The 12,314-nt window shown below is 42.6% G+C and overlaps 1 protein-coding gene across 2 annotated transcripts; it reads left to right on the top strand.

The window, feature by feature from the left end:
- The first annotated feature begins 208 nt into the window (after positions 1 to 208).
- spsb4b (splA/ryanodine receptor domain and SOCS box containing 4b) lies at positions 209 to 12,104 on the top strand. 2 transcript variants are annotated; one of them, XM_027026660.2, is made up of 5 exons: positions 209 to 523; positions 7,064 to 7,135; positions 7,487 to 7,507; positions 8,715 to 9,570; positions 11,407 to 12,104. In XM_027026660.2, the coding sequence occupies exons 4-5, from the start codon at positions 8,853 to 8,855 to the stop codon at positions 11,532 to 11,534; spliced, it is 846 nt and encodes a 281-aa protein (XP_026882461.2). In that variant the 5' UTR covers positions 209 to 523; positions 7,064 to 7,135; positions 7,487 to 7,507; positions 8,715 to 8,852; the 3' UTR covers positions 11,535 to 12,104. The 2 variants fall into 2 exon arrangements, with proteins under 2 accessions (XP_026882461.2, XP_026882465.2); XM_027026664.2 differs by lacking the exon at positions 209 to 523 and adding an exon at positions 6,461 to 6,868.
- Positions 12,105 to 12,314: the final 210 nt, after the last annotated feature.

Here is a 12,314-nt window from a genome sequence, read left to right as displayed (position 1 = left end):
ATATCCACCAAACAATAGATAGACAAACAGATTAAAAACCGACAGATTTCTAAACCGTAAGTCATAATTACTATGTTATGTCCATACTGCATTTTAAAAAAATCATAAGACTAACCAGGTCTAAAGGTGTCAGCAGTAACGTAACCAGTAACGTGTGCTGTTTTGCGCACTGGTAAGAGGGAACGCGAGCGCCGAGGCCTGCGCGCCCCGGTTCTGCTCTCTTTGGTGCGTATGTCCGCCTTCGCGCGACGTGGCCAATCAGCGCGTGTCAGTGGCGCGTGGACGCGTGACATCCACCGAATACCTCGCGGAACAAAGCCGTCCGTTTGCTGCTTCTCCGCGGACGCTTGCGTCAACAATTTCAAACGACTCCACCGACAGTTAACAGCCACGCTCTTTTAATTCGGGTATTTATTAAGTTGACAAGTCAGCGAACGCTTTTTTTTTTGTTTTGTTTTTTTTACCGAAGAAAAGTTGGAATCCCTGAGGCGTCTACCTTCGGAAGCGGTTTATCGCGGCGTAGGTATGCTACAACGTGGCTGGTTTGTTTGTGTTTGCGTACAGCTAGCTTGACTAGCTATAAAGGAGATTATTTTGTGGAATAACCGTCGCTGTCGTGTAGGCTTTCGATGCCCTTTTTGTTCTCTGCTGTTGTAAATGTACTAGAAGTCGCTGGCAAGCTAACTTTCGTTATATGTCAGTTCATTTGTTTTGGTTTTAGAGACGCTCGGAAGCACGGTCGAAATAGCTAGCATCCGCTGACGACGAAAGTAGTCGGACTAATATTGTCTTTTGTTTGTTTTTGACTCACAAAGCAAACATTACTGTTTGTAGGTATTCTGCCATTGTTAAAACGATTTTGTATTGCACTGCCCCGGTTGCAGCTTGAGTCTGTAATGTAGAAATGAAGAGATGAATAGTCAGGTTTAACATAAGCTAACGGTATTGGTTGTTCTTTTTAAAATGTTTTAATGGGTGCATTTTACGTTTCCAGGTGAGGTTATCTGCACAATGCAATTACTTTGGCCCGTTATCAGCCCCATTAATCAAGTTCACTGTGTGGTTGAAAGATTTCAGACGGAATTTCCTTACCGGGGGGTGTATTACTAACACTGTGTACAAAGTTCATCGAGGGCACGAGCTCGCCATGTGAGGTGTGGTGGGGTCACGTTACAGTTGTTTTTAAGATGCATTGGGTTACTGAAGATGTGTATGTGAACATGTTAATTTGTGTAGCTCGCCATGGATGCTAAACTAATCAGTGAACTAACTTATTAACTTCACCTCACTGCAGTTAGTGTTATATGTCTAATATTGTTATATATAGCTACAATACCATATATATATTCATGTCTGAATACTTTGAGGTATTAAACAACTAAACAACTCTGGCTTTTCAAATCTGCTTCCCCATTACTCAGAGGCTTCAGGCTAATTCCAATTAGTGGAATTAGTGCTGTGCGTCCCGATTGCATTTCCCTCGCAGCTGCACATGCTACTTTATAAATACATTGACATACATTTTCACAAATATCTTTACATGAAATTATTTTTTTTTCGCTTTTGTATATACTGATACCTCTGTGTCCAGTCACTCCTGCTAGTGATCTATAAACTCATTCCCAACTCTCCTGCTGAAGAATTTGCACATGCTAGTTATTTGGTGCAGGGATATCTTGTTCTGCCCAATGCTATGAAAGTAAAGCCTGAGAGGTTGTGTTGGTAGGTAGGGGGCACATTCTTGACTGCCATGGGATTTGACCATATGCGTTGCAAGGTAAGGGTTTCCAGTTTGAATTTAGTGTAATCTCTGGCTTTATCTAATTACATGACTTGCTTCCCTCTTAAAAAGAAATCAGCCTTCATGTGACTGTGTCATTGTTTAGGCCTAGGTGATTCTGTGTGGTAACGACTGAGTGGATTATTCAGAGTGATTGATATTTGCTATTTCTTCAGTTTGCTAGCAAGTTGGAACAACCATGATTCAATGCACCGGCAAAACCGGAGTGTCACATTTTATAAACCCAGTGAAAAACTAACACTTTTTTTAGCAGGTCTAGAAGTACTGGAACTATCTGCATCATGGAATAATTCCTTTTGATAATGATGCATCATGTCACTGCTGAGTGTGACATGAGTTCTGTTTTCACATTTCGTTTGCTGCCTTGGACTCATTTGCTATCTGCTGTTCCCAGCTTGCCAGATGGAATTAGTGGAAGTGTTTGTGTCGTGTTTGGTCTTGCAATGTGGATCTGAGATTGTATTTGGTCACAGGCAAGTGATTGGTGGTGGTTGGTAGTGTGTCTGTCTCTGCACAGTTTTAATATGCCAGTGGAACACTGGTGGTGGTGCTTGATTAGACTTTATATAACTGTTCAAAATCTTTTTTAAGAATCTTGCAGCTGTTCTAAAAGTGTTTACAATAAACAAGGAAAAAAAGCATATTGAAAGAATAATAACATACAATCAAATTGTCCACTGCTACATAGACCTCCTTAATGTCTCGTTGTGTGTCTGTCCCGCAGGTGCTCTAGTCTGGACTATTTCTGAACCAGGTCATTAGCATTTTACAGCTCCTGATCACCTGCCTCAGGTGTGAGTGCCGGAGCAGGTCAGAAATGAGCACTGACTGGGTGCAACCCCGAGATCTGGAACAGTTTCTGCACCACAAGTATATTCTTCAAAGGGCATGTCAGGCAGTGGAGGAGACCCAGTCTGAGGGAGGGAATCAGGAAGTGGGTCTTTTGGACCCTATACTGTACTACTTCTCTTCCTTCACCCCTTCCCTTTCTTCTCTCATGCTTGCTTTTATGGTGTGTCTCTTGCTTGCAAAGAGCTGCACCCTGGGCTGGGGTCACGCAAGCTTGTGCTCAGCCGCCCCTTTAGCTGCCTCTGACTTAATACTGAACTCTTACTGGTAATTTAATGCCAAACCTTTCTTCATAATAGACAGGTAGTCACCTTCATAGTTGACATCTTAACTCTTTCAGATCGACTTATCAATTTTGAGTAATCCAGTGCTTCACTGCAGTGCTCATTCAATTGATGTGACTCATTTTTAATTTTCATGTTGACAAGAAATACATTGATTAGGCTGCATGGGTATATGGGTTTGGTCTTTAGAGAGAACCATTTGTAACAGTCTTATTTACTTATTCACTTATGATGCTTTTATCCGAAGTGACTTACAATTCTGACTGAACACAATTTGAGCAATTGAGGGTTAAGGGCCTTGGTCAGGGTCCCAGCAGGTGGTGCTTGAACTGGCAATCTTCTGATTACTAGTCAAGTACCTTCAGCAGTTACCCACAGCTTTTTGCCCTCTTGTCATTTGAGGAGCAAATAGCCTCATTGTTACCCTTCCGCAGTATGTCAGGCTGAGCTGCCACAGAGTTAATGAGTGTGGTGGAGTCGTAGTTTTTTGTTCGCCCCACTACGGACCTGTATGGGAGCGAACACCTCCCATGGTCTCAAGAGTGCGGACGCCCAGTAGCCTGCAGGACCCCAGTATCAGTTTCGCCGGCTCCCATTAGCCCTGCCGCCCAGCTATGAATAATTGAGGTGCCCGGTGCCAGGCACACAGGTTCTCCTTCAGCCTCCACCTTTACCCCATCAGCGTGGGTCCGCGGAGCAGGCGCAATGCTGCTCACCTGAGAAGGTGCCGTTTCTAAGCCTCGGCCGACCTTCAGCTGAGGCGTTATTTGTGTTCTGGATGCTGCAGGGTATGGGCAGTGATTCTGGGAAGTCATGCTTCATGCTGGTAATGTAGCTTTGCTGCTTCTTTTCCCCTCTTCCAGCTGGGCTCTGATAGCTTGACTTATGGTGGTTTTATAACAGCTGGCTTGCTTCACCCATTTCTGTCTGTTTTGCATAATTAATCTAATGGTAATAGTGAGAATCTATGGGTGAAAGATGCAACGTGTAATTTTGATGACCAAAGGTCATTTATCATAAAAACATAAATATGTATAAATACAATATTAAATCACTCAATTCTTACCCAAAAGTTTTGTTAAACTATTAAATAAGGTAGTTGTTGAGTTTTTAAAATGTAGAAATGCATCCTGAAAATATAAATGAGCACCCATGGCACAATAGTGTTAGTGTTATTGTGCAATAGTATATAGAATAATTGGCAAAATACTGTCTAAAATCATTTAAAAACTTGGTATAACTTCTCCATACTGTTGCACTTCATTAGTGTCATTCAGTATAACAACACTCAGAAGCCATTTAAAAGCATGTTGCATGATGGTAATCATGTAACAAAGAAGACCCACTGAAGACCCTGTATCTAAGTGATGAGTCAAGTAAATCTCTCTGAAATATTTGATTTCACTTTTCTCCCGCTTAGTAACCTTTGTAACAATAATGCATGTCCTTCAGTACAACACCGGTAAACTTTTTTTAGTGATATATATTTTTTAAAGTATATTAAATATGAAAAGGATATGTTTTATAGGTTGAGGTTATTACTTTATATAGGTGGCCAAGAAACTGCCTGTTAAATGTGTTTGTCTGAAATCCATCCTTCAGCATCACACGTTTGTTCTAAAACATGAGAAGTTTCTTGTTATAGCACAGTTTCGCCCACTGAATGACAGCTTTATTCCATGTTTTCATTGGTTTACAACATGTAATCATGTAAATCACATTCTCTTGTAGGAATCCCGAATCTTATTATTTTTAAACTATTTTATGGAATTTGAAGGTATTTCAAGGCTCATTATGCTGTAGATGTCACTGTCTAATAAGGAGTGTTGCATAGCACAGACAAAAGGCTCACATGGATCCAGTTGCTAGGGAGGAAAGACTAGCCAGAAGAGGAGCAAGCATCTTCATGGTTTCATACTACCATCAGCAGCAGAATAGGATACAACAAGATACAAAAGCTGCATGGATAACGCTTAAGTTCTAGTACAATGTACTGCACTGTAGTTAACGTTTTATTGTACTACAGTTAAGGTGTAACTGATGGATTATATTGGTTAATATGATATTACAGATATGCACAATTGTGAATAAAAAATGGGTTATGAATTGTTAGTTCATAGCTGTGTCACATTTGGGCTACTTTATGAAAAATCCAGACTGTAAAAGTTTGAATTGGAAGTTGGATGGACATTTTTTGTAGCCGTTTCGTGTGTACCATGATCTTGCATTATGTAGTTGCACTGAAGGAGTGGGTGACAAGGAGTGGGTTTAACTTTTAATGTTGTTGTTATTGTATAGCCTGCTAAACATTTTAAGCATCTTATCCTGTTTTTCCCCATAGTTTTACAACTTAACAAATGGCTAAAAGAAAATGCTATTTCTGCTCTCACTACTGCTAACAATAATTCATTATTGTTATTGAACAAATAATATTTAATCAATATTTTAGGGTCATAGTGTTATCATTCAAGGAAACAAAGTATTGCTATACACTAACACTAGTATTTTTAAAAACCGGGTTTGTTGAGTCGGAGATGAAAACAACCTCAAAGGATGAAGCAAAAATATTTTCTTTTTTATACATTACATTTATGGCATTTAGCTGACGCCTTTATCCAAAGCGACTTAAAATTATGACTGAGAACAACTTGAGCAATTGAGGGTTAAGGGTCTTGCTCAGGGGCTCAGCAGTGGCAACCTCTGATTGCAAGTCAAGTACTTTAACCACTGAGCTACCACTGCCCACTCAGAGTAAGTAGGTAAAATGTTTTGAGTTGTACCTGTGACTCAAATATATGGTATTCAAAATAAATAATTTCTAGGTAGTTACATTTCTGCCAGTCTAAGCATAGATATATATTTCATTCTGATTATGAAAAATGGGCATAAAATTAAGTTATCCGAAAAAATGCAAAAAGCTTATCGGGGTTCAAAGATGACTTTATTCAGAACTTGCCTGGATGGGCAAATTTCTACTTTCCTTAACAAATCTTTGTATTTTTAAAGTGTTATTCACATATAAATAAGCACAAATAAGCTAGCATTTAGTTAAGGTTATTATTCATAAAAATAAGTGTACAATCTCAACATTCATTCACTTATTTTTGTTGTAAATAAGTAAAGGTTTCATAACAAATCTTTCTTTTAACCCTGTTATAATGCTGTTGTAACTAACCTGATCAACTTGGAATTGGCTTCATTGTTCATCTGATTTATGCACATGTTTAGTGGTCCATTGGTCGTATGCACATATCCAGCTAGTACCTTTATCTTCTGCTGTACTCATGGTGAGACATTTGTTTTTTGCACAACGAGGGGTGATTTGAGTTTGTGAATTGAGTTTGGCGTCAGTTGTGCATTGCACCCCCACCCCTGCACACACACACACACACACACACACACACACACACACACACACACCAACATTCTCAGAGAATTGTAATAGTTTTATTTTTTTGATATTTTGAAAAACTTATGTCTTTGACCCTGTGTAAATATATCTGGTAGGTTTGGCATGCTTATTTCCATTGTCTTATCGGGGTTGATGGGCTCAATGTTTAGTTCATTGTTAGTGTAGGAGTTGGCCTTTTGGTTGGCCTTTGCCGAAAGCAAAATATAGCATTATGATTAAATCATGCTTTTAAATTGCTTTATGAGGCCCTGGGCTATTGGAAGTGTCCAGCTTTATGTAAGACACAAGACTGTGGTGTAGAGACATGCATACACGCTCATATGAATAATGCAGATGCACACGCCAGTGTACCAGATGGAGTGCGTGTTGTCAGGCTGTAACAACAGGCTGTATGTAGTTTTTGTTTCTGCGTGAGTGCACGAGCGCGTGTGTGTATGTTAAACAGATGGGAGGTGTGAGCAGAACAGGAGGTGGGGAGTGGTGTTGAGGCAAGGCAGGACGATGGTTGTAAGCACTGCATCAGTTGAGTATAGCTCAGGTAGTGTGTGGAGAAACAATAAAAAATAAAAGTTTGTTTGTAGTCCTCTTTTTTCTTTATTGTGCATTTTATTGATTGATTTATTTATCTATATTTTATATTTGCTGTGTCCAAATTTTCAAGTTATAGGCGCACTCCTCAATTCACTCAGTCTTTCCCACGTTTGTTCTCCTCCACAGGAAACTGAGGCCTTCCTGGAACTTTCCCACCCTCTACTGGAGTGTTGACCTTGCTGTCCTATGATCTGTTAGGTGAGGTTCTTCCTCCCTTCTTCCACTTCAAATGTTCGGCACACAGACGGGCTGAGAAAAGAAAACCTAGGAAATATGAAGGCATGGGCATTCACAAAGTAGGGTGGTGGGAGTGTATGAGGGAGTGTGAAAAGGAGTTGGTGAGTGAGGACTGGAGCAAAAGGGAGGTGTGTGCATGTGGCCTGTGTATATATTTCTCTTCCCCCCTCCTTCATGCTTCCTCGGCGCTCCTGTAGGGAGGAGGAAAATGAGGGAGGAAGAGTACACCAGGCTTTTCATCTTCTAAACAGCTTTCACTTCGCTCTCTCCATTTGATTTATTTGTGTTTTTTTTTCTCCTTTTTGCTTTCAGGGTAGAGGCAACACATGGAGGGTAAGAGAACCGTCTGTACCTTGTGTGTGTGTGTGTGTGTGTGTGTGTGTGTGTGGTGGGGGGGGGGGGGGGGGTGGGGGGGGCTTCTTTTCTTGCTTACTTAAGAGTATCTGGTGTATAGTATCATTGTGGCTAATGCAAGGTCACCACTCACCCATGAAGATGCCGATTTTGTGTGTGTTTGGTCTGGCCTCGCATCCTTTCTTGCTTTGATTCGTCCTAGACAAAGGTTCCAATCCAAATGTTTCAGTGTGTACTCATGTCTGAGGTTTGCTGTCTTGATCTGGTACTAAAACCAAAATTACTGTCTGTTACCCAAGTATGCAACTGAAAGTTTAATTTATTTTAATACGTGTTTTAAATGAGTGAGAATTTTAAAGCAGAATTGGATATTCCCCTATGTCTCTTTGTGTGTGTGTGTGTCCTTTTCCTGCCCTTCCATTCCCCACATCTCTCCCAGTTTTGCACCTAGGCTACATTTTCCACTTGTACCACAGCAGGTCTCTGTGTATTAGGTGCTGACACCTTCAGGATGTGGCCTCATCCTCCCCCCCCCCCCTTACCTGCATTAAGATGTGTTTGGCAAAGTAATACTAATGTTGATGTTTACACTCTAGTACTCTAGGCAGAAGAATAATGTTTGTTTCGGAGTTGCATAATCCTGGATATTTTAGCTCCTGAAATTTATGTGCTGTGCTAGACTGTGTTTTGCAACAGGAGCAGCTGGGCTGATGAGTCAGATTAGTTTCAAAAGAGTTTTATGGAAAATTTGGTCAGCTGAATAGATTTGTGGGCAATCTGAGTTTTTGTTTTCTTGGACAAAGGTTGTCATAGGAGGCCGATTAAATACATGGATTTCAGTCTTTGAGGAACACATTTTTCAGGCGTAGGACTGGATGGTGGCTGTTTCTTTATTATTTTGTTTTAGTTCCTTTATTATTCCTGTTCCTTTATTTTGTGTTTTTTTAAACTACTCAAGTATGAGATATTAATGATTGCCTGTTTAGGGTGTGCACATGTGCGTGTATATGAATGCACGCTGGAGCTTGTCAGGAATAAGAAACAGTGCACTCTGTTCTAAGTGATCTTGATATTTGACGGGAATGCAATTTTATTATCAATAAAAAAAAAAAAAAGGTTATTGAGCAAGTGAGTGTGAGACTTTTTATTGCGTAAATCCTTAACACAAGTCCTCTTCTCCATGCAGGGCACCTTACTGCTGTCTTCCTTCACCACTCCATGTCCCACAGCTATCATTTGTGATTGGCCTTCCCTTTCCCTCTGGCCCCGCCCATGAGGTAACCTTCAGCAGCGGTTGGCTGGCGATGCCCGTGTCAGGGCAGTGATGGGCCAGAGGGTCTCGGCTGCGGCGAAGTCGGCGGAGGAGCGGGCTGGGGGGGCGGAGCTGGCACCGCGGCCAGCCTGCGTGGCTCTCGGTGGGCGTGGCCACCCACTGTCGCTCCGCCTTGAGCTGCTGCTGGACATGCCACCAGCGGACGCTGCCGCACAGCTACGGCATGCCTGGAACCCGGACGACCGCTCGCTCAACCTCTTCATCAAGGACGAAGACCGGCTCACCTTCCACCGGCACCCGGTGGCACAGAGCACAGACTGCGTGCGCGGGCACATGGGCTTCACCCGCGGCCTGCACGCCTGGACTGTACGATGGCCCGTGCGCCAGCGGGGCACACACGCAGTGGTGGGCGTGGCCACTGCGTCGGCTCCGTTGCATGCCGTCGGCTACACTGCCCTTGTTGGCAGCGACACCCACTCGTGGGGCTGGGACTTGGGCCGCGGGAAGCTCTACCATGACCGGAAGAGCCTGAGTGGTCCAGTACCATCGTACCCATGTCGTGAAGACGACGAGGATGACGGCACGTTCGCCGTGCCTGAGGAGGTGCTGGTGGTGCTGGACATGGATGAAGGCACGCTGGGCTTCTGCGCCGATGGGCAATTCCTGGGTGTGGCCTTCCGCGGACTCAAGGGCTTGAAGCTGTATCCGATCGTCAGCGCCGTCTGGGGTCACTGTGAAGTCACCATGACCTATGTCAATGGGCTCGATCGTGAGTATTCTGCGGACACCAGCACAAAGAGGTTTATGTATCCTTCATGTTTTAGACTACCTCTTGTATTTAACCTCACTTCCACTGACTTCTGGTAAAGTAACTTTCAGGAAGAAATTGGTTTCTGGTGCTTGGTTTCCTAGAGGCACCAAGTGAATAATATACTACCCAACCGTGTACATTATAAAGCACATTTATTGTGACCATAAGTGATCATAGCTTACAGATAACTTACTAGGACCATCAAATCCCTGGATCAGTGCTAAAAATGTCACTACAGCCATCCTCTCGTCAGTACTTGATATCTGATTGGCTCGTGGTGACATACTGCAGCCAGAAATGTCCAGGGTCAGGTACTGTGAAATAATTCCCGTCAAAGCTGTTGAAGGTTTTGAGCTGATGAGATATGGCATACCCCCACTCTCATCAGAGAACCTGGATGAGGCAAGGCAATGCCATGGCCACACAACACGGCAGTAGCTGTTTCCAGCCAGCACTGCAGTGGAGAAATGACTACATAGGTTTCTGATCCTGCAAACTTGGATGTGTAAGGGTGTTTTCACACTACAAATGTTTCCCAGAACCAGGTCCGCTTGCTTCACATCTTCGAAACATCTTGTCAAGTGTGAAAGCAGTTTTCCAGCCCAGGAGCTCTTCAGGGCATTGATCTCTAGTCCTTCTGAAATTCGTGGTCTGGGGCTTGAGTGCAGTCCACAGCAAGTGTGAAAGCAGTCCACTCCCGACTCCGTGTGTGTGATTGGTTCATTTTGTAATGTGACTGCTTGGGCTTATCCTTTTTTTTTTTTTTTTTTTTTTTTTAAGTTTTGTGTGTTTTCTGACTAAATAAACACTTACTATCCAGATAATCTTTTTAAGTCCATTTTTCTCAGGTAATTAAATGTTTGCAGAGCACTGTAGAGTATATTTTACATGGAAAAAAAATCGGTGTACGTACAATGCAACAAAAATCGTCTCATACAAGAGGGCTCCTTGTTTGAAGGTACTCTTGCACTGTGAAATTCCATGTATCCCAAAAGTGCTGTTCCTTGCTGCCTGAGTGTTTGTATCCAAGCAAAATAATAAAAACCAAACGGATGAAGCTTCTTCCTATCACTTTGCAAGCCTGCGTGAAGTAAAGTGACGTATGGAATTGTGCAATTGATCCACGGCTCGGATGGAGTTCTTGTGTGAAAGCAAAGCAGCAATAAGGAGCATAATTCCCTCAAATGAGCCCAGAATCAAGTATATATCAAGTATATAGCACAAATGTGAAAATGCCCTTAGACTGCAGTTTGTGCTATTACTACTTTGTTAGAGCAGGACATTCATGCATCCTGGTAATTTCTGAAGCCACTGAAATCAGGTAGCAAGAATGACTGGTGAGTCCCTAGGCTCTAACTTGGGATCTAGGCCTGTTCAGTTCTGTTAAGAGCCAACAATCTTATCTCAGCAAGTTTCAAAAACCCAGTTTTGCCAAAAAAAATATAATTTGGGTAAGGGACAAAAGTTCAGATCTTCTTATGGAAAAATATTTCAGAAGCTCCAATATCTCAAAACCTGAACACTAAATTCTTTTTTCTGCTGAATTGAGACATTTTGGTATGATACTGTCTTTATCATTGATGGTCTGTAGTCTGAGAGGATGGTTGAGAAATATATGGTATGTAGCAATAAATGAAATAGATTGGTGGTAAAAATGACCGTAGTTCGTGGAACCATTTACTTTTTTTTCCCATGTTTGTGTAATATGTTTGCCTGTACTGTAATGCTATTGGTGCTGTATATTTGTGCTATCTCTGTGGCTGTCATGTAACAGGCGTGTGCTGTTCCCTGCAGCCGAGCCCCTCCCGCTGATGGAGCTGTGCCGGAGGGCAGCCCGGCAGGCTCTGGGCCGCCATCGCATCCACCACATCCAGTCTCTGCCCCTCCCACCGACCCTCAAAAACTACCTGCAGTACCAGTGATGGGCTCGCACCCCACCCAAAAACTACCTACAGCACCAGCGACCTCAGAAACACATCAGCGCTCCACCGCGTCCAGACCCCCTCCGCAGGGAGCGGATCGCCAGGAAACCGGACTGTCTGACCGGAGAGAGCCGCTCTGCATGCTCGCGTGGTGGTATTTAGTCTCCCCCAAAGAGCACAGCAGATGGTAGCTTACGATTCTGACGTGGGTGATATGGACACTCAGCCTGTGAGAGTGTGTGATGCAGAGAAAGGAATGCGTCTTCCACAAAAATAATAGTTTTCTGTAGCCTGGTCATTTTTTACACAACACTAAATGTATTTAATTATGATTCAGTCCTATGTAAAATGCACCAGTAAAGTGTCCTTTAATTTTTGAAAACCTTTTTTTAAAACCCTGGATGACGTTTGCTTGTTTTTGCAGATAATGTATTTTAAAGACTTAACCTGTACCTGTCTTCAATGCTTGGCACAGGAAGCACTGTTCCACCCGGGAGTCCAGGGAAGGCAGACACAACTGTGTTCTGTCCTGAGCTTTTCAATGTGAATAAAACGCACACAAACCAAAAATGTCTACTATTTTCTCCCATCATCCAGCTCGTACGTGCTGCAATATGTTTCTTTTGCTTTCATGCAGTAGACTAGAATATTTCCTAGTGTTGGTTGTGCTGTAATTGTACATTATGCATTTTACTCTTTATCCAGTTTTGGGGGGAAAAAAAAGTTGAATTGAGGGTTTTGGCACATGAAATGGGGAGGAAAAAAGATGGTACGGTTAGG

This window comes from Electrophorus electricus, chromosome 15 (genome assembly GCF_013358815.1).
Source record: "Electrophorus electricus isolate fEleEle1 chromosome 15, fEleEle1.pri, whole genome shotgun sequence".
In the NCBI taxonomy this organism is placed as follows: domain Eukaryota; kingdom Metazoa; phylum Chordata; class Actinopteri; order Gymnotiformes; family Gymnotidae; genus Electrophorus; species Electrophorus electricus.
This window is presented reverse-complemented; position numbering and strand designations above follow the sequence as displayed.

What these genes read in the sequence shown, in the direction of transcription:
- spsb4b (XM_027026660.2), top strand. Translation starts at nt 8,853, where the DNA reads ATGGGCCAGAGGGTCTCGGCTGCGGCGAAGTCGGCGGAGGAGCGGGCT. An exon ending in CTATGTCAATGGGCTCGATC is followed by an intron (nt 9,571 to 11,406) that starts GTGAGTATTCTG and finishes TGTTCCCTGCAG; the next exon opens with CCGAGCCCCTCCCGCTGATG.